The sequence below is a fragment of the Macrobrachium rosenbergii genome, chromosome 16, assembly GCF_040412425.1.
Source record: "Macrobrachium rosenbergii isolate ZJJX-2024 chromosome 16, ASM4041242v1, whole genome shotgun sequence".
NCBI lineage: Eukaryota > Metazoa > Arthropoda > Malacostraca > Decapoda > Palaemonidae > Macrobrachium > Macrobrachium rosenbergii.
The window spans coordinates 20,348,692-20,371,749 of record NC_089756.1 but is presented as its reverse complement, the minus strand read 5'-3'; the positions used below and the strand labels follow the sequence as shown (position 1 = coordinate 20,371,749).

Sequence of the window (23,058 nt, the reverse complement as noted above, 5' to 3'; positions counted from 1 at the left end):
CTCATTGTGAAAAAGTGTAAAATAATTTAAATAAAATTATTAAAAAACCATACGAAAATTATTACACACGAGAAAGAGAGAGACTGGCAAAAAAATAACAGAAGCTGCGTGTACAGATAAATAAAGTAAAACCTATATTCATTTAAACTTAAGACCCATGCATTCTGAAAAAGAAAACTGAACGGGAGTCGAAAATAAAGTATGAAAAGGTAAGAAAATTACTGTACACGAGAGAGAGAGAGAGAGAGAGAGAGAGAGAGAGAGAGAGAGAGAGAGAGAGGTTAGTTGTCAGGATATACTGGTGGTTGCAGGCATCATCCTTCCCTTCCTCATGTTGCTGGAAAGTTGACATTTCTAGGTGAGAGATCAACACCTGTCATGATTTGTGGACAGGATCTTATGACCAAGAGTGCCTCCATATAAAAAGACATATATTTGTATCTTTGTCGGAACTAATCACAGAGTTTGAAAATCACTTGCATTTTTCCCTAGATATACAAACCTAAAGTTATTTACCATAATCTCATCTTTAACCAACCCTGTTGTTGTCCCCGATGCTGAAGAAAGTGGCACTGCAAACCAAGTAAGCGAGTTGGTTCCCTGTCCCCTCATTCACCTGCCACTATAGTAAAACCAAAATGACTACGAACATGTAGTACGTTTTCGGCGTTGCCGTTTTTCCCCGGTTTGATTCATAAACCCTTGACCTAAGTTTGGATGTAATGTACATGTGGCAAAAACGCTGCCATATCTTAAACCAAGTTAAGAAGGGTGTTGTCCACAGATCATGACAGCTTCCCAGCAACGTGAGCAGGGGAAGAATGACTCCTGTAACCACTAATATATCCTCCTCCTCCTCCTCCTCCTCCTCGGCACTGTTGTTCTGCATTAAAGACGTGAAATGAGCGAAAGAACTGAGATTTGATGAGTAAAGGGTAATTTATAGTTAAAAGTTGGAGTAAATGGAGATTTGATATCATACATTAAACTGTTTCGATAACACGGTTTGATAAGGATGATTTAGTTTTTAATCATCTAAATGAATTTTAAAAATGTCCAATATCTAGTCCAGACTCACTGATGAAAAAAATTATACAATGCAATGAAAAAAAAAATACTGTTATTGGCTCCACAAGTGATGGCAGATTGTCAGTTAAGTAGGCCTTGCCCCGGAACGGTCTCTTTCTTCTGGAAAGCCCTTTGGATCGATAAGTAGGATTTTATGACGGGATTAAAGAACCCCGAGTCGAGGGATGCAGAGTAACTGTAGTCGGTTTATGTCAGGAAGAAGTTGGCAACGTAGGTAATGACAACAAAGATCGTAGTCCTTTTAGTTTTACTTTAGTGACTATCTTGTTATCAAGCATCACCATCCAGACTAGTTTCGCCAAAGATGATTTGTAGAAAAAACTTCAGGTCTGTATATCTAGGAAAAAATACAAATTGCCTTGAAAATTTGTGTTATTGCTGAGTATGTTAGGAAGATCATGTTACAAATGAGGAAGTAGCTGAGATGTATTCAGATACTGTATTGGAAAATAGACAGATTTCAAAGATTAAGGTGTGGAGACATGATGTTGAAAAGCAGTCACTGAAGAATGGACAGGTGTGGATATTTCAGATATGGGCCAGCAGGAAAGCCCAAAAGATCATGGAGAAAGGGCATAGCTTGACCAGATGAGAATTTTGGCAATAAGTGCACAAGTGATTATGATCATCGTGGAATTGAAAGGTTTATCGTCCAGATATGATCTTGACAATGTTCTCCTCCCAATAAGGTACTGCAGTAAGTTAACTGATAAAAGGGCAGCTTTCAGTTTTGTTTAATTGTTTGTTGCTGTGGAAATGTGTAATCCTTTTTTCCTACAGCAAAATTGAGATTGCAGTCATGCTCTCAGCCAAGTGTTTTTGAAATCCAGTAAAAACGTACAGAAACATGTAGTTTTTAATATTACTTCTTGTGTCGGGAAAGATAATCTTGAGACCTTAGCCCTTCTACTGCTCCTCACACTCCTCTACCTTTTTCTACTAACTTCACAGCCCTCTCCAACTCTTTTGTGCCCTTAAAGCATTTCTTCATCTTTGCTGTAGTTATGACATTGAAAAATACTTTTTAGTTTAAATACATGCAAATGAATAAGAAAGTAATCCATTTGGTAGAAACCCTCAGATAAGTCAATATCTGATTGTACATTTAACACATGGAAAAATTTACAAATTTACTATGTAGTGCACTCTCTCAAACAGTGAAGTTTACGTTTTCTCCAGACAAATTTTAATGACAAAAATATTTTACAAAAGTTACAGTCAGGCAGATTCATATGACCTTTTTTGCATGCCTCCATGATATGTATGGAAGGAAAATTCTCTTCTCGAGGCATTATTAGATTAAACAGTCGTGGTTTGCTTCCGTGGTAGTAAGGATTTTGAATTAAATCACGTTCCTTCTTTTCAGATTCAAGAAGAGTCAAGAGAATGGGATGGAAATTAGTTGGGTTATGTCAGAAACTGACAGAATGACACTGTGGAAAAATCGTCTAGCCAAGCAGAGACATGTACAGGAAGAAAAAATAAAAGATGAAGTGTATGGTGATTTGCCGCGAACTCTAGATCCAGATGAAGCTGACAAACTGAAAAATTTGGCATTAATACAGGAATCCACATTTGCCTCTCTTCCGTACCCAGAAGATTGTTATGGTGACCGTGTAGAATCTTTAGCTAATCTTTTTGTATGCATTTGCAAAAAACTTGGTATGTTTTTCTACAAAATACAAGACTTTGGTGAAATATGTAAAAATGATCAGTCTTTATTGCTCAAAAATGGTATTGGTATGTCAATATACCTTCATGGTGCATATATGTACGATTATGAGAACGAAATATGGCCAGCAGAAAGTAACAAAGATGCTTTCAAAATACCCAGAGTGAGCATGCACACTCTCAAAAAGTTTACAGTTTACCCTGATGCCTTTAACGCCATCATGAAGTTTTACAAAAAATATGGCAAGGAACTCAAAGATGAAATTATTCTAGCTTTGATGTGTATAATTGCATTCTTTCAGCCTGATGACCCACAGTTCCGATATCCAGGTAAAATACAAGACATTCAAGTAACATATTTAGAGCATCTCAGGCATTACTTACTAGCAAAAGAAGGTGATAGTGGTGTGAAAGTAACATTCCCAAAACTGTTAGTTGGGCTTGCAGATATTAGAGAAATTTTGGAGTTCCATAGTAAAGTAGACATCAAACCTACTATTAATCACCAGCAGATTGTTACACAGTCGTCTCTGAAACATCAGATGGCAGCAGTGCATGATGTATTTGCCAAAGGTTCTCAGGGTTTCTTCCCCGATTTTTCGTCTGTATTGAGTTCATCTGAAAAGCAGCATCCCATCTGGAAGCGCAATGAGAGATCCCTCAGCAGACGGCATCGCCAGAGATCAGGTGCAGCGGCAGTACGTGCCGGTGATCAGTTTTATCATCCACAGACAAACCAAATATTTGGTTCTGACCCCAGAACTGATATGATTATTACAAATCCAATGGATCAGATTGACCGATTCATCAAGAAGCACAAGCTGTCCATTGCACAAGTGAGTGAGGTGGCAGATTATAATGGTCGTGGTGCATTGCAACCAAAATATTTCAAGAGCAGTTATGACAGCAGTTCCTCAAGATCGGGTAATGAGATAGAGTATCCACAACCGGAAGCCTCAGCTTCAAGACAGTTGCAGCTCATACCTCATAACAGTGGCTGGGAAAATCGTTGCGCATCTCCACCTACGGACAAGAAAAGAGCCGTCGAGGTTCTGTGTGACATTTTAAAACATATTTCTTGCTCTAGTGATGATGATGACCTCCTCCAGTCCTTGAAACAGAACTTACCCCCTCAGCTGCTGGATAATCTTGCTCAAAAGCTGTCTCCTGTATAGCAATAAATTTATCTGGTGTTAGTTTTAGCCATTAATGGCATTTACAAATTTTTATATATATGTATAACCATATGTATATACACAGTATGTGTACATATTATAGGTACAGTATGTGTGTGTGTGTATATATATATATATATATACACATACACACATATATCAGTGTAGTAGTGTACGTATGTATGTATGAGTGTGATTGACACACTCCCCACAGTCCAGATAAAAGGGTGAAGATCTTACTAGATGAGACCCTTAGATTTTATAGTTTCATAGGATAATAAAAGTAATTTTAATTTTGTTGCAAAATAAAAATGATCTCATTTAGCTTTTGTAGAATGAGTGAAATTTTGTAAATCACTAAGTTGATGAAGTGAGTCTTACCTCAAGACAGTGTTTTTGAGTTCAACATTTGGGAGAGGAGAAATTGAATTTGGGACTTGCACATTTTCGCGTGTGCTTCTGTATGCACATTTGCAGTCAACCTCAGGAATCTGGTTGCTAAGACATAATTTATACTGCCCTTGCAAGTTAGTCGTCAAACAGTATGGAGAAAGAATGAAAATTTAAAAAAGGATAACACTTGCAACATTTTTATTTTTTTTAAACTCTTGAAATGTTCAAGGTAATGCTGTAAAGTGTTGTATATTATGTACCTTAAAAATAAGTGTCCGTGGTTACTTTTACCTAGTGAGAATGTTAAAGTACAGCTTAAAGGAAATTTTCTTTTCATTTTATATCTTTAGAGCCAATAGCATGTCTCATGAACACTAGTTTAGATTCAGTGAGTGTTTTAGCAGTTCACAGTGTATCCGAAATACAAGTGAAGTGGCCATTGACTGGACTGATTTAGTATAAAGTGGCTTGACAACATTAGTGGTTATCAACACTGCATTTGGCAGGTGTTGCCACCTATATCATGGCATTAAGTGAGGGTCAGCTATGGTATACAGTATATGTATTCATATAAGTACATGTATGTAATTATATCTAGAAATATAGATGTAATGTATATATTATTTGAGACAGAAGGAAAGTTACAGTGTAATGTATATGTATAAATGTAATGTTAATATATTTGTATGTATGTATACATACACAAATACATATATGCATGCATCTATACATGTATATGGATGTTATGCCACAAAGGTACAGTAGTTTTGTTGACATATAATTCACTTTTACCATAATTGATTTCATTGATTGGTTTAATGCATTAATCTGGTGTGACAGCAGCTGCAGTCATTATCAGCACTGACTGTTACTATAAGACCATACCCCTATTCTTCAAACCTTGCAATCTGTAATGGTTGTCCTCTGGGGAACTTGAATTGCATGGACAACTTCCAAATCCTCAACCCCATGATATGCTTTTCTGTACCAAGAGTCATCATGGAGCTTTAAAGTCACTGCCATAACTGGAAGTAAGTATCCAAATGCCCTGATAGCAATTTTGTGGAAGCATTTAGCATACCTCCTATTATTTGCTTATCTCAGTGCAGTGCAAAACAATTATACAAAAAAATTTGGTCTTTGCTGTTCTTTTGAAACTACCCCTTGTCCTTTGTGCTAAATTTTTAGCTTTAGAATATTTATGATTTCAACAGATTTTAGTCTTAAAGTAATTTTAATCATCAGAGATTTTATATGTGCAAATTACTTTGTTTTTTTAGTCGTGTTGGAACTTTAGCCAACTGATTGTCATAAAATTGGTAGTGCAGTTTTTAATATACCACATGGAAGGTCTCCTAACTTGCAGTCATCTGAAGCAATTTTTTTATTTCAACTTGTAAAATATTTTAAGACTGGTTCACAGCTTTGTGGAACAAGACTGTAAGAGCATTATGGCTGGAATGAATTATAATTTATAATCAAGAAAAATAATAGCACTCTCATTTGTGCACTATTACAAAAACCATTATTATTATTATTATTATATTAAAGGTAGTTTAACCAGACCACCAAACTCTCATAGGGCTGGCCCAAGGTGTTTGTATTTAACAGTAAAGTATAGATTGTATTTGTTACATTACAGTGCTTTGAAAATAGAGTATTTGGATAAACTGATGATTATGACGATAAAATTCACTTTATTGGATTGTTTCTAAAATTTAGCATTTTCTGTTGGATGAGGATTGAATGTTCTTAAAAAACTTTTAACTGCTAGTGCATAGGACTGGGTCTTAAGGGGTATTCATTAAATATTCATGGGTCAGGTGAATCTGATCAAAGACAAGATGAAATTACTTCAGTGTGGCACTTCTGTGAGTGTGAAGAATGTTTAATCAACAATGGGTTTGATCTGTCTTAACTTATTATCTAATTCATTATTTCATTGAGTCTGCCATTTGCTGAGATGGTGGGTTTTAGAGAAGTTAAATAATTACTGACAAGAATGACTGCACTGGGTTTGGTCATAGTACTGTAGTTGTGGCTTTGGCTGCTTTATCGATACCGTCATTTCCTTAGATGCCTACATGATTTGGCATCCAGCAAGCATTCAGAATATTACAGTTGACTTTTTCACCATAACATTATTCTTATCCTTCTGCTTGTAATATATTTTATGTTGGTATAATGGCCTTTTTCCATAATTTGGTACAGTACCCATGAGTAGTTATATGCTGTCAGACTGGTTTATACCACTGGTAAAAGATTTTATCAATATTTCGAATGTAATAATGTATCCAGGAAACAATAGCAGCAGCATTATAGTACTGTATCAGTGTTTGTATTGCTCTAAGTTGTATTTTTTTATTTTGCATGAATACCAATGAGATGATCTGCGGACACTGGTTGATTTCTTGTAGAAGTTCATTATTTATTGCTGTTTTGAGTTGGTCCAATCCTCTATATTTACTTTTTCAAGCAGTCATACCGAATATAAATCATGGTTAGTTTTTGTGATAAACATCACATAAATATAGTTTATTTTTTAGTATATAGGACTTGAAATTTTTTAATATTAAAAAGTTATTTTCTATACAAGGTACTACTGTGTAAGAATATAGGAAGTTATTTAAAATTAGATTACTTTGGTAAAATGAAGATCTTTTGTAAAGTGTTTGTTGGCTTTCATCAAAGAGTATTACATGGGCATTAAGTAATGGATTTTTGTAACCAAATACAGAAGTCATGGCCACACAGAATTTACATGAAAATATTTGGTTGTATGACATTTAGTAGCATTGTCTCTTGTAACATCTGTATTAATTTTGTATAACTATGTATGAAAGACAGTGCGAATAGTTTTAGAAGGCTATTTCCATCTTTGTATGAAAATATATTTCAGTATTTTGTTCCTGACAACAGATATTTTATTATAAATTAGTTTCACCACACAATAAAGGTAAATGTCGAGAGTATGGGCTGGTCCTAAATTTTTATACTCAAGTTCCTTAACCAGGCCACTAGGTCATTTGTAGATTCTGAGAGGATTTGTTCTTAAATGAGGTGGATCACAGCAAGACAGAAGAATTGTACTACTAGGTTAGAAGAGATTAAAGGAAATGAACAAAAAATAGAATGAAATTAATGCAACTGGTGGTCATAGGGACACTTAATAAATTGTTCCACTTACCATACACAGCTGAAGGTACATTGAAAATAGTACTTTACAACAGAAATATTGCCTATTGCCTCACAAAGATATGAGTGCCATAAAATTATTAGAGTTGCCAGCATACAGCTTAACATAGATTTTACATGTTCAGAACAATTTTTAGGGTTCTCCATGGCAAAAAATGGAAATGGCAGTATTTTGATGCTATTCTTCTAGTTTCATATACAGGTACTACAGTAGTATGTGAATCTTTTTTTTTTTTTTTTTTTTCAATAGTATTGGGAGGAAACATGCAGTGTGGTCTAATAAGTACAAATAAAACAGGAAATTGCTGTGAAATTGGTTGAATTTGTGCCATGTATAAATTGCTGTGAAAACCCTGCACTAAATTATGAATTATTTAACTCTAAGATACTTTGAAGCACTGTTATTATAGGAATAATCATTCTCCAACACTTTCATTGAGACGTAAGAATTAACAACAAAGTTTAATTTACTACAGTAAATTACTGATGCTCTGTATGGCTCAGTATGAAAAATTCTTTTAATTTATGGCCATGTATTAATGATGAAGAATTTATCGTCTAGTTAATGCTTGCCTGTACAGAGTTACAGAGTTGAGACTGATCACCTATGTTTATGCTTTCAAGAATGATTGTAAAGTGTTTATTTCTGCTTCATGCATTAGAGGATTAATCAGATTTTGCATTAATTGATAGGAAGGTCTGTTTTGCATAAAGTACCATTTGTATTAAGAGTACTGTTAGGTGGTCTATGTATAACAAGCTTGGATAACAATCATTTCCTGTCTCTTTTAACTTCATAAAACTAGATTAGAAGAAAAACTGATGATGTATGTGTTGCTTCGCAGCTTATGCACTGTGTGTTAGCACTATTGAAGTTACCTTGAATTGATAATGTGTATGTTTCTGTTGAGTAATTATTAAAGCACTTTTTCATCAAACCATTATTTGAATACAATACATTGTTGCTTCAGAATTTTTTGAACTGAAGACAGGTGAACCAGTATACAAAAGTATGGAGGATTATTTTTAAGGAATATCTGTAATACACAGAAGAGAATTGAAAGGTTTGTTTGGAAAACTCTACATTTGTAGATCTATCTTTTTAACATTAAGATAATTTTTATTAGAAGCAAACTAAACATTGTACACAGTTTACTTTTAATGTATGAGGTTTGTATCCTACTAGACATGCATTATTTTAGAGGTGAAACTGTATTATATTGGTGATTGGCTCCATTCATTACAAGAGTGATGGCAGCACTAAAAACAATTCTTTTCAAACACATCATGTGAAATTGCAAGCTGTAAACAAATAAAAATATTTAATTTTTAAATGCATAAGTCCTGTATACAGTATATTGATTATTCTGGCAACTTCATTTTAGATGATCGGAGTATGCCCTTACCTCTCTCTCTGCCTTCCCTCAAGAGTGTCGGCATATAAAGCTTTTATCATGAAAACCTGGAAGCATACAAGACTGACTGCTGTTTATTTGGGTTTGCTTTCTAAATTTTTAAATACATTTCATCTATGTTTACCCTCATGAATTAGGTTTAATGTTAATGGCGTACTCGTTACTTTGTTACAATGGAGTGAATCCTGTACATTATTAGTGTTTTCTGTGTATATATAAATGTGTTGTATCTTCCAGAACATTTTACACTTCCACTTCATTTAGTTTTATTCTTGTTGCCAGCAAAAACTGATAGCTTGTCACTGCATTGTTCTGTATTCATACACTGTACAACTGTCTTCATTTTGTACTATACATAAAGTTTGGTATGTATTTTTCTGATGAAATCTGGAGTACAGCAGATAAAACACAAAATACCTTGTAGAGGAGGCTGAGTAAATCATTGTATGTGCCATGTTCATAACTTTTTATAATGTTTTATCATAAGTGAATTTCTTATTTGCTTGTTAGTGGCATTCTTTTGTTTTTCAAAGTAGTTCATGTTTACACAAAGGTGGTAACATAAATGTGCTGTAAACCATCGTATTGCCATATTTTTTTATGTATATATTGCCAAGCTCAAGTTGGTAGCTGTATGAGGGGGCCACTCTCTTATGCATCTAAACACATAAAGCCTATCTATATATGCTTCTTGCATGGCATCATTATTTGACACTGGTTCCTATTTATGATGGAACGCCAGAGATTTCCGTCCATACAGTGTTTCCTTTACACTTTTTATTCTGTTTGCTAATATGACACACATTCTCATATTTATCTTCCAATAGATGTTATGAATGTGTTAAATAAAATACTAGCTCTTAAAGGTGTAAAAATATGACAATTCTTAGTTTTTAATGTGAATAGTAGTTATATGATATAATCTTGTTAAACAAGATGAGTGAAAATTGTCCCAACACTTTGCAAGATGTTATATCTCCAGTACTTTTGTAACTATCACAGTTTTTATCATCCTATTACTTCTGCAGCAATTGTTCATCCTTCAGTCCTTCAGCTGTTTTCCTTTTTGAAAAGATATTTGGCATTCACTTACCCATTTTATTCTAACTGTTGAAAACAAGTTTCAGACTCTGAAACAAATGTAAACTTGATTATTCCCATGGTAAGGCATGGAAAGATAATTTGCAAATGCTTGTAATTCTTCAAACTTCAATATGCACTGAACTTAAGGCAAATGATTGGTATGATAAAATCAGCTTGGTTTGTCTATTGTAATAATACTGTTTATACTGTATAAAGAAATGTTAATAAAAAAAAGTTGCTGTACATAAAAGTTTTATTGAATATTTTGTCTTGAAAAATTTTGTTTTACCATAAAAGAGAACTTATTGCATAATACAGTTTACTTTCCAGAATTTGATTCACAAGCTAACATTATCTCAGATTACTACTTTTTACTTTACATATTTTTTTTCAGTTGTGTTCCAAAGTATTGTCCTAAATGGTCAATGATGCATGTGGTCATTCCAGATTTTCTTCAACTTATGGACACCTCACACTCATGAGGAGAACCCTTTAGGACCCTAGTTAGTGGCTAACGCAATCTCTTCCAAAAAGGGCCCCTTCCCTCTGGTAACCTTCTAGTCACCAATATTTCCTAAATGGATAACAGAGCACATTTCTCAGACAGATGACGTAAAACCTCTGGACAGCAATGAATAGGGGCTCAGTATCACTTGTTTAGGACTGAAGGCAGTGAATTTGGGTAAGATTTCCTGAACAGGGTCCATCAGCGGCCATTATATATGATATACAGTATGTTAATTTTTTTGTGTAACTCAATTTTTTTCAGTGCAAACCCCTTACTTTTACTAAGTGTTTGTGCATTTGGCATATTTGCATACACTCCAATTACAATAGGAAAAATTGTCATCCTGGTAGTTCTCGTTCATGGTACACTGGCACCAGGGTATCCCCAATAGGTAACTGGCTCACTTTCAGTGTGGAATGAACAGGATCAAAGAGAAAAGGAACATGGATTTGTATAGGAGACTATTTCTGTTCTTAAATTTGGTTTGTAAGAAAAAAATACTTGGCAAAGCTTGAATAGTGAGGTGTTGGAGATGCTGATGGATGCAGTAAATGCAGAAGCATGAGCTGCTTAGTGAAGTTTATGTAGATGACAAAGTTCTCATGGTTAACAGAAACTCAAGGGCCGAAATGTTTGTATGATGAAGACTTAACATGTATGACTGCCTTCTCTGTTTAGCATAAGAGCTAATGCTGAATCTATCCTTGCAGGATACCCTGCAGTGAGTGAGTGATAATGATGGGGATCATTCTTCAAGGGAAGAAGGGCTTGATCAGCAGCTACAACCAGACCCAAACAGAAGTACATAAAGCTCTAATTTCATGAACCCTGGTTACTCCCTTACTCTCTGAGCAAACAAGTCATCTCGACTCTTACTTCGCAGCGATAATGCAGAATATATCAAGTCTTGTTAAGGGGGTTCTAAGGCAAAATAAAAGGCTAATAGTCCCAATTCTCTGAATGGGTTACCTTACAAAAATGGGCATAAATACCACAAACCCTCCTACTGGTAGCGAATACTACCAGGAAAACTCTCTGAAGAGGCTTGTAAAGATGCTTGGTCCAGTGACTCATAATGTCTCTTCATCAGACTTCTTAGGACCAGTGATGAGTGGTCAGTGGTCTCAAGTTATGAGGAAAGTCTGTTTATTGAAATACTGACAAACCCTTAAACAATTTTACCCTATGGATGATTGAAGAGCTAAGCCAGTGTTGACATTTAATCTTCAACTGCAGACAAGACAGTTTTTTCCCCTGCAGCTGAGGAAGATCATGAATTCTGCTATTCACAGAACATAGACCTGGCTTCGATCCAGATTCCTGCTGTTACACCAGGGGCAGAAGGTTCTGCACTTAGATTAGCAATTCCATATAGCCTGTGTGTGTGTGTGTGTGTTACCAAGATATTTTCATGCTCAGATGATTAAATTCTGTTGCTTTATTACATTTATCTACCTGGATAATGGAAATCCCTACATCTAACGTGTCTCACTGGCATTAAGGTAACAATTCTCCAAAGTGCTGAAGCTGGATGGGAAAAACAGTAAATAGGAACTTTGTTCTTCAGGTCCTGAGTGATTAAATTGACTAAAGGTACTTCAAATAACTGCTGTAAGACATGGCAGTGAGGGTGTTTAGTCCATCTTGCCAGGAGAATTGGATTTAGTCCACCATCTGGCTACAGCAGATGATGATGGATACTGCCAAGCAGGCAGGACTTTGGTCCTCCATTCCTAAGGTCTGCCTCCATAAAAGAATTGTCTGGAATGACTCCTACTATCATTCCATAACAGGAACCTCCAGAAAACAGAGTAAAGTGGCTTTTAGTTCCAAGACATTGGTGTGCTTTTCTCTGTCTTCTCGCAACAAAGTATTGGTTGCATGAAAGTTTAAAGGGAGTGACCTCCAGCCATGTTTTGAAGCATATGTTGACCTCATCTGTGACAGGAACTGGAAAACGAGTTGGGTTGTACAGCCAGAGACCATTAATGGTTTATTTAGAGATGGAGATTGCATTCTGAATATGCTGTGCTGGAGTACCTTTGCCACTGAGATCAATTGGCACTTGACACACTGTCACATTTTTTAAAAGGGTGCAAGATACTGATGAAGTTTTTGAACTGTAAGGGCTAGTCTTAGAAGCCTTCCCTCTGTTGGTCTGACTAAAGCCTCTGCTATGTCTCTGGCTGTCTCAAAGTTAGTTACCTTCTTGTTAGTACCAGATCTGACTTCTGGATGATAATTATACCAAGAGATTTGCATACATGAATCTGCTCCCTTCAGTGTATACCTGGAGTCCCTCTGCTGATGAAACCACAATGAGCCAGAGGTCCATCTGTCTGCAAAGACAATGTGCACATACAGTGACTGGTGTAAAAATCCTCACGTTTGTATTATTCCAGCAAGACTAAACAGCATGGCATGAAACCGGTAAGCCTCGCTCTTCCAAGTGGAGACGACATATCTTCAAAGGGTTGGATGTACTGGAATTTTGAAAGGTATTAATTCCTCAGATCAACAATTACTATTAAATTTTTCTTTTGGACAGACTGCCTCAAGGTGTACTAACAGTTGGGATTTGTGATAAGGTGGCAAGCCTTGGGTACAACCAACAAGCAGCTGTAAAATCCTGACTTACAGTATGCTACTTCTGCTGCCAACTTGGTAATCGGTGCCTTTACTTCTGTAACACCTGAAATTTCTCAAGATCCTCTTGTGTAGAACTAAGAAGTCCACAAGTTGGGTCAAAGGCTGGGGACCCATCTCCAACAATGGGAGGTGATCATCCTCCCAAGGCTCTCTCACCACCCATGGCTCTACTCTGATTTCTTACCACAATGTTCAAAAGTTCGAGACAAGCTCCCAATGGATGCATCTCGCTCTCTCTCTCTCTCTCTCTCATCCAGGTGATGCATATTAGAATTTGCCCTCTCTACCTGTCTGAAAATAAAGATGCTTGGAAGTTGGTCAGGTACTGTTCTCTGGTTGGTATTCAAGGTGTCCCTACCCCATGCAGCTCTTAGTGATTAAAAGGAAACTTCTTCTCCTACCTGGAGTGAAAATTGTTGACAAGACAACATGGAATTTCCCAGTTTTTCTTGCTGCACTTATGGTGGCCAAATTGAGTTTTTCAGGAAGCTTGTTAATAATATCAACAGGAAATAGGTGCTGATCCATGATGTCTGCTAGTAGTACTATCAGACTGATCACATCTTTCAAGGGTAAGAGGTGGTTCAAACTTTTAAATTATATTTCTTAATGACAATACTGGGCAACAGGAGAGATTCCATTCTTCAAAAGCCCAGAGAGGCAACAAATGAAGGTTTGTGGTCTAATGCTAAAAGAGAACAGATGACTCCATGAACCCACTCTTGCCAGTCATGACTAAATTCTTTCTTTCTTTCTTTCTGTGAATTCCTTCCATTGAGGATCAATGATGACTGAAAAGCAGAATTCCCACAAAGTTGGCTTTGAACCTGAAGGGGGCTGAGAACCCTGTGTTGAGCAACAAGTCATCTTTTGTCAGAGCTGTAAGTCCAAGAGTCTCACCGAATGAGGCATCTTCCTAGTAATGATGAGCACCAGTGTGGTCATCCTCATCAGGGCTGTCAACTACAAGGACTTCTTCAAGAATCCTGCCAATTTTCAACATACCCCTATTTTTCCTTGTAACTGGAGTGTCTGGGGATTAAAGCTATTGAACAAACAGGATATGTAAAAGTAAAGTAGACTTCTGCAGTGGACATCAGGTAACAGATTCCACTGTACTGATTAACAACAATGTCCATGAGTTGAAGGGAAACTATAATAACTGCTTATAGCATCAAACCTGGGGAGCTACATTTTGCTACTTGATGCACTGACCTGTATGTACAAAACAAAACTTGAGTTTAAAAGAGTTTAATTTTGCTCAAAACCACCAGTATACTGACCAATTATAAACACTCTTACTCAGTAAATCAACTTTTAGAATCAAGAGAAGTAAATATGAAGCTAATGCATACTGTCTGGAAAAGTACAATTAAAAATACACAGCAGCTTCAGTCTGCTTCATCAGAAGACAATTCCAGTTAATAATGAAAATATACCTCATGAGACGCATAAGAAAGTTCGACAGGTGTTATTTTCTATGAAATTCAGCAAGAAACAAATCAATTAGCCAAATCTTTGGCTACACGTGGACTTCCATAAAAACATTTTTTTAATAACAATGTTTACTTTTAATCTTCCCTTCATAGAACATAATGCTTTCAATCTAACCTTTGTGTGTTAACATTATCTCTGCTCAAACAGATGAAAGCTGTGTGTGAGATTATACTTAATACATAACTGTGAACTATTAGATGAAATTCTCATAAATCTTTGACTCCTGACCCTATATATGGTATAATTACAATATATATTCAGTATTATTAGGTAATTTGACTAATCTACTGCATTAAATTAATTACCTGTCATACCACTCCCCAACTATTCATTAGAAAGACACTTGACAAATTCAGACAAAGGAAATGTTTATAAAGAATGTTATGTTCCAATAAACACATACAAGACAAGACCCTACAACACAATTACCATAAATGATAAAATATTCTCTCTCAATATGAACCATACACCAGCCCAATATACTTATAAATTATATTCGATAATATGGCCTGCTAGAAATGTTACTGTAAAAACAAAACTTTATACACCACAAAACTAATACATTTTAAAATTCTGAATCACTAAACCACTTAACACAATATTTTGATACTACTGTCTGAAATGCTCTAAACAGTATTCATTGAATTGCCCTGATCGTGGCCACATTTCAAAAAGGTTTTTATTAAGATTCCTGACTTCCTTCTGATCATACCTGAGGAAAAAGAGAAAATATTACACAGCCTCTCTCCTCAAAATGCATCTATAAAATAGTTCTTATCCTAAGTCTCCATAAGAGAAGTTTAGGCAATTTACAGGAGAAAGCTCACAAACAATTTTAGTAATATCCACATAAAGAAACAAAGGAAAATAATTAACAGTTAATGTTCATATCATCCAAGAATTACCTTTTTCAAGTTCTGTAGAGCATATTTCTGGTGTACACTTTAGTGTATACAATATACATCTATTGTACAGTAATAATGTATACAATGATCCACATGAGAATTTTAAAAAATCAAGGATAAAAATTAAATGCTTTAAATACTTTCAAGAAAATCCCACTTAATTACTTACAAAGCTTCCTGATGAAAACCCTGAGAGTTAAGAACCTTAACCCTTTGAGATTAAAACAGATTCATATGACAAAATGGTCATCCATAGAAAATTTTCAGCTAACTTAAACGTAATTTTGAACTTAAATTTTTGTTGTCTTCCATTTTTAACATGCTATAACAAAGTGCAGTTATTTAGCTTTATAACATCATAACCATCTTTATATCAAGAAAATTAATTTTACCCAGTTAATCTCTTCCAAACTCTATGGCTCAAACAATAAAACGAGTGGTGAAGGAGGGGGGGGAGATATATCCCCAGTTATCCTGTAGTCCTTGTCACTGCCAATTTATCACTTACATAATAAATCTTGAAATATGTCTGCTGTGTGCTCATGTCCTACAAAAGACCATTATCAGGTAATCAGGAAAAGAAAATTAATGCCATATAAAGTTCTTAGCTGCCTCTATGTAACAGCTAGGATATAGTTGCCAAGACAACTAAGTTTGTGAGGAACTGAAATTGTGTTTACGTTTGCTATACATCATCATCAGATAAACTGCACAGAAGATTAAGGAAATTCAATTAAGAAAAAGTTAATGAGACTGGTTGGTTTGGTTGAAAGAGAATAAAGGGTTGAATCATTATTTTTATCATAGTGAGAGATTATTATATTTTTTTTATTATTGAATACTTACACCACAGAATTAACACTCTTAACCCTCACAGAGTAGGTCCAAAGAGTCTGTAAGTAACTATATTAAGATCTAATTTATTTCATTACAATCCCTTGAAAATTAGACAAGCTAAAAATAAGCGATTCTGATTGCTTTCTTAAAGAATTTGCTTCCATAACATATTTATTTTTGGTTGGAAACTGGACAATCACATTCATTATTACTAATAAATAGTTTAACCAGACTACTAGTTATGTGTAACACTCCTATGGCTGGCCAAAAAGGTTTATTCTTAATGAATATATTAGGTCTCATTGAACATATTGCACCTCCTTAAAAATTCAATAATTACAAAGACTGACAATGCTGAAGACATCAATTTCTTTCAGGAACTTTTTTCTGATACTTTATGTACACTGTTGGTTGAAAGTTGAACAACTGGTAAAAATATGTTTGACTTTAAGTGTTGTTCTCGTTTTTTCTGCGTTCAGGGACTGGTCCGTATGGATTATTCATCAATGCATGGGTAGAACAAGGACTGTATGACCAATCTCAAGACAGGATAATATTACTTCAATGCAACATTCTCTCTGGAATGAAGAATGCAGCAAACCAGCAACTGGTTGGATTAGTTTTAATTTATTGTCTGTTTCATTACTCCACAATGCCTGCCATTTATCGCTTGGAGGAACAAGTGTACTTGATATATTCACTGTGATTGCAGCTTTGACTGGTTAATCAGCAGCTTCATTTACTTTAATACTGTATCTACATGTGCAGGGATCCAATATATTTCACTATCTATACTGGCTTCATATAACTTGTGGAATGAAAACTCATAACTGGAGTAAAAATATATCAGGAAAAAATATTTTTCATGCCAGCAACAATTAAGTAAGCAATTCAAAGAATTTTTCAGAAACCTTCTGGAGCCTTTTTTTTTTATTAATTTCCTGTAAACTATCAATTTCTTTTATCTATAAAACCATGTTTATACAAAAAAATACAGATATGTGACACTGGTAAACATACTGACAATATCACACAACTTTTCCAGTATTTTAACAGTTCCTTGTTATTAATCTACAAAAACCCTAATGTAATCAAACAAAATTAGTATGCTGCATTTTTTTATCAATAATAAATTATTAAGTATAGTACTAAACAAAAACATTTCCGAACATAAGCACAAAGAGACATGCAAACAGACATAGTACCTAAAAGTTTACACAGGCTCAGCTGAGGATGGGGGAGGTAGTGGGTCAAGGTGAGTGACGTTTCTTAAATTTAAGCTTAAAACACACATTGATGGTAAACTGAGTGATTCTGCACACTTTCTCATCATAAATTACTGTGTATATTCATGTAATATTTGACTTTGTATTTCTCTAAAAAATCATGAGTTTAACATTCACTTTGTCAAGTTCAAGCCAATGTTTTTGAAGAATCTCACAACAAAGTCTGTTAATGCTTAGAAAGTTTTCACATACAAAATACCATATCATAAAATATATATGTACTCAAAAATTAGTAAAAAAAAAAAAAAAGAAAGAGAAAAAATGGACAATAAACAAGGAAAAAATGTGCATTTCTCTACCAACACAAATCAAAACATTGTCTTATGACAGTTAATACAAAAAATGTATTTTAAATGATCAACAAAAGGTAAATAACAAAAATATACTGTGATGATCAATTAATATGTAAGAAATAAGCATTTGTTACAAACTTGAAATACTGTCTATCAAAACACAGTACATCTCACAGGCTTATCAATGTGACTTTTAATATGAGCCTTTAAGGTATATATGATATGGTACAAAATTTCATATACAGACTTTAAAACCAGTAACATAAACAAAATAAAGGACCGTAATAATAAAATAAGAGCACTGGCATTTTTCTAAGAAAATATTCCGCTTACTGCATATTGACGTCAGTTTCTTCTAGTTGTTTTCATCCCTTGCCAAATTAAGTAAAAAAAAAAAAAATTTTTTTTTTTTTTAACCCTTCACTGTAAACTCTAGCAAGCAGAGGTGATAATGTTGGATGTACTGTCTTACATTAGTAATGGTTCATATTTTTTTATGGATCTCTGAATTTATATAAGTTGCACCTTGCATACATCGAGTAGGTCTTTGTATGTATCAAGACATTTTTCCATAAAAATCATATTTATATGTCTACAGTCATGTGTTATTAATGGAAGCCAAGCCTGTACATCAAAGGGGACTTGGGAGTATTCATGGAGGCATACTGTTCAACCGCCACTCCTCCCCTTTTTGTCCATGTAGTAGTCCAAATCAGTGAATGTTGCACAAAGTTTACTTACCAAGGTCATTCCTAACAGAACAAAGCGAAAGAAGAAGTAGGCAAAAGGCAAGAAGTTTGGTTCAGAGCAACTACACAGGGGTGAGCTTACAAAGCCAAATCTAGGTAGGTCCTCTCTAATGTTCCTGTTCAACAACAAAGGGCTAGGAACTTGTGGAAAGCTCTAGGTGGAGAGCCACCGAATTTAATTCACATGAATGATCTCAATCCCAAGTTTCAATTACTGAAACAGTTACTGTCACCTCTGGCAGCTGCCATTAGGTGTGGTCATTCATTTATCAAGGAGTCTAATAGTAGATAAAATCAGATACAATATTTAAACAGTCTCTCTTGTAATCTTCAAGGTCTATTATATTCTTAAAAAGGGAAGCTAAACAATGGGATGCTTGGGATGCCTTGTACAAATAGGGTATCTGCGGCATGCTAAAGATGGAGAAGTAAGCCGAATGCAACATAGTGTCACTAAGGCTCCTCTGAAGATGTTTCTAACTCAAGGGACACAGACATATCATCTAGAATCTTACCAAAATCTTTGTTTCTTCCATCCCTCTAGACATCCAGCATCACTGACAACAAATATCCCTAAATATCCCTCTCTAAGCACATTTCTCTCTACCCACAACTGTTTCTCTTGCAGCAAACATTGAGACTTTTATGCTTGACAGTAGTCCTGATAAATACACACCAGGCTTCTACAAATAACATGTGACTATGGGGGGGGGGATGCACATCTAAATTTTACAGAATTTTACATAAGAAAGATAGATCAAACCAAAAAATGCAATAACAAAATGAAGTGAGCATAAATTAAGTGTAATATAAATAACAGTGATGTGAATGGCAATGAGATAAGTAACAGGTAAGTGAGAATGTTAGAAAAATCAAAATGCTCCTGAAAATGCTACACAAAAACCAAACTGCCTTAAATGCATAATAAAATATGAAGGGAAAACTTTTCTTCAAAAACCTGCTCTGACCAAACAGAAATAGTGAAAGTACCAGTGAGAATGAGAAAGTTTCCAGCAAATGAAGTTAAATTTTCATTTTTAAAAATTAAAATGCTGATCAAAACAATTAATACATAAAACAATATACTCTCCTTGAACTAATGCTTCCCAGATAACTGCTTTGTCACCTACCAACTGTCAGCGTTCACCAGTGATCAGGACAGAGGTACTGTAGTCAAAATGCATATGTTTTTTATGTTAACTGTGTTTTCATGGTCCCTTGAGCTACAGAAAGTGCTGTTATATTACAGTATAAAAGATTTTTTTCTAAGCTACCAAAGCAAGAAGACATTTGTAATGTAATGTTTTGTAACTGTATGAACCAAATTCTATTTCATCTTTACAAAATTCAATTCATATCTCCAAAAATTAGAAAATTTAGGATAAAACACTAGGCATCTGTGTCAGAACTCGGTGAGAAACTTGTAGCAAAGACCAGTACCAGTAAATATCAATGAAACCATGCAAACAGCTACATATGATTAAAACACTTTAAACTAGCCAAGTTTTAGAGCTGAATTATTCAAAGATGTCTAAGCCTGGAAAAAAAGGAATAGAGTATCAAAATGTATAACTGAAACACACAGTACCTACCAGATTTGTCCTATAACCTCTCCAGAATACCACAAACACTCTAGTCATGAAGTTGACTCCTTATCTCATTGATCTGCAATATTGGGAATAACATTTTATTAAAGTTAAACAATACAATGAAAAACTAAAAACTTATCCTAACACAGCTTTTGATTAATTTCAAACAAAATAGTTCAATTTAACAAAAGTCATACATAACATTAAGTGAAATTCAGCAAAAATTACCTATTGCCGTGGTCTATCAATTTAAATGATAAGTTATAAATGTCAAAAAATTCAATATGTTAACTAATAACATTTGGTTACTTTCAGACACAAAGTATAATAATAGTCACACATGAAATTTAATAAAAAGTTACTTTCAGACACAAAGTATAATAATAGTCACATGAAATTTAATAAAAAGAACTAACTCATTTCATAGGGCATTTTATCACAAAACTAAAATAGCCTCACAATACTGATAAGTCAGTTAATTTAAGGTATATAAATAAACTCTGTGTAAGAGGAATCACGTCATTGTTATTACTGTGCTCTCATCCAGATCTCAAGCAAGTAATATGCAATTCTCATATTTAATGTAATGATTATATAGAAGTCTCACATAAGGGTTTTCCTGCTATAGAATCACCAAGTTTCTTTTCAGCAATAACAACAAATATTCATACAATTTTTACATACAAGGTTTGTTTTCAGAATCCCAAAAGAGTTAGCTGTTTACATGGAGCAACAATTTTTGCAGCATCCAACCTAAACGTCCTTGACACTGCAAGGGTATTCAAAAGCATATATTCCATGTTCTGTATTTTTTAATATTTAACCACACCACTGAGTTAATACACAACTCTCACAGGGCTGGTCAACAATTAAAAGTCAACCTGAATAGCCACAGGAAAGAAAAATGGAAGTGGAAAAAGGCAAAAATAAACTCGTTAACTTAGTTTTGAGCAAATCTACAGTATGTGACATGTTGTAGAGTCGACCATGATAGTAGCTCTCTGATGATGATTATCACCTGTGATACAGGGATAGGAGTTTGGATGGTCCTTGTAAAACAAAAAACTTGCCTACTGTATAGTCATTACAGCATTATTGTATTGATATCAGAGGCCAAGTTGCATCCCTACATGAAAACAACAGAATGCTGCAAGCCAAGAGCCCCAATAATGAAAGCACTCCAGTAAAGAACAAGAAATTGAGAATTAAAGAAAAAACTAAATTATCTAACAGAGAGACATAATAAATAAAAAATAAGACAAAGTAAATAAAAGAAATAAGCCAAATAAATACTCTACAAAGTGAGCCTACACAACAACAAAAATATTTGCAACATCTGCACTTCTCAAGGACAATGCAGATTTTTTCTTATTGTGGCCTACAACAACATTCATGAACTAACCTCCCAGTTTCATATCATTATCATTAAGTAGTTTAACAGGATAGCTGTGTCATATTTCTATCTCTGAAAGGCTCATCCAAATGATTTGTTCTTCAATGAGAGATGAAAATTGGAAAAAGATAAGAAAGAAAGAAATTCTACCAAGAGATGAGATCCTCTGGTACTATAAAAAATGTGTAAAGTGACCTGCTAAACAGCAACCCAGCTTCACCGCTTATATTTCTTGACACAAGCGTTCTGCATTACAAAACTGCAACTTGACTCTTAAATAAAACAATACATACACTGAACTGTACTCTGCTCACCTCCTGCTCTTTCTCCCTTATCTGAGCTTCAATGTCGCCAAGTTTTGAGAGGAACCGTTGTTTCAAGGCAAAATTCTCAATATTTGCTATTTCTGACTCTTGAGCAGCCCTCTGAGTTGTCAAGACAGTCAATTCATTCTCCAGTGTAGATAATCGGGCATAAAGTTTATCTGTAAAGGAAACCATGTTAAACTTATGTTTCCTCTCATAACAATTATTAAGCAAATATTCCCTGTGCTGCACTGAATTAAAACAAATATTTCATTCCTAAATTTTCTAACAGTAAACAGTCCATTAAATACATAAAACATACAATAGCAATTATACAGTAATTTCAATCAAAGGAAGTACAAGCTAAAAGGATGGCATGCAGTTTCAAGCTTGAATATTTATAATTCCCTCTGTTCTTCAAAGGAGTCAGTTCCTGGGTACAAATTCAGAAAAAGGTGAATTCTCCAACGTATCTGAAGTTCTTGCAACTGAAATTGCTGAAAAACACTGAAAAAGCAAGTTTTCAAAATGATGACTGCACAAAATTTGGAGGTATCCTCACAGAATATTTCTTAAGATCAGAAAACTCACAAAATACACAGGTGCATCACTGATGTTGTTTGGAATTTGGTTATGAAAATTAATGATCTCCCAACAAATTAACAGATACTAAATTTCATGAATTCACATTCCTCTAATGATGAATGACCCATGAACATTCCTGTCAAGGTTGAAGAAAACCAAAGCTGAATAGATGAAGAAGTGTTCTGAATTTGCCTCTACACCAGACAAGGGGTGCCACATGCAGCATATGCAGCTTTACCTAAAGAAAATATTGTTCCTGGCCTTGAAAAAAATGAGGTTATCACCTGAACATCTGGTTATGAAATAAAGAAAAGATAAACACTTAAAGTTTTCCGCTTGATGTAAGACAGTAATTAGCTCCACCTCTGAACACTATCACATGAATAGTACAAATACCTGGAGAAAAAGAAAGCATTTCTTCTTCTAGCAATAAAAGGTTCA

The 23,058-nt window shown here is 34.7% G+C and overlaps 2 protein-coding genes across 8 annotated transcripts in view; one reads left to right on the top strand and one right to left on the bottom strand.

Annotated features, from left to right (window-relative positions):
* LOC136847169 (uncharacterized) overlaps positions 1-10,271 on the top strand; it is a 359,662-nt gene extending 349,391 nt beyond the window's left edge. For all 3 annotated transcript variants that reach the window (XM_067118583.1, XM_067118581.1, XM_067118582.1), the window contains one exon: positions 2,456-10,271. In XM_067118583.1, the coding sequence (XP_066974684.1) occupies positions 2,456-3,935 (1,480 nt within the window). In that variant the 3' untranslated portion in view covers positions 3,936-10,271. The remainder of the gene's footprint in view (positions 1-2,455) is intronic.
* The window catches only part of Taf7 (TATA-box binding protein associated factor 7), a 54,927-nt gene continuing 42,125 nt past the window's right edge, over positions 10,257-23,058 (bottom strand). For all 5 annotated transcript variants that reach the window (XM_067118586.1, XM_067118585.1, XM_067118589.1 and 2 more), the window contains 3 exons: positions 22,042-22,211; positions 20,338-20,410; positions 10,257-15,387 (listed from right to left, as the gene is read on the bottom strand). In XM_067118586.1, coding sequence (XP_066974687.1) covers positions 20,378-20,410; positions 22,042-22,211 — 203 coding nt within the window. In that variant the 3' untranslated portion in view covers positions 10,257-15,387; positions 20,338-20,377. The remainder of the gene's footprint in view (positions 15,388-20,337; positions 20,411-22,041; positions 22,212-23,058) is intronic.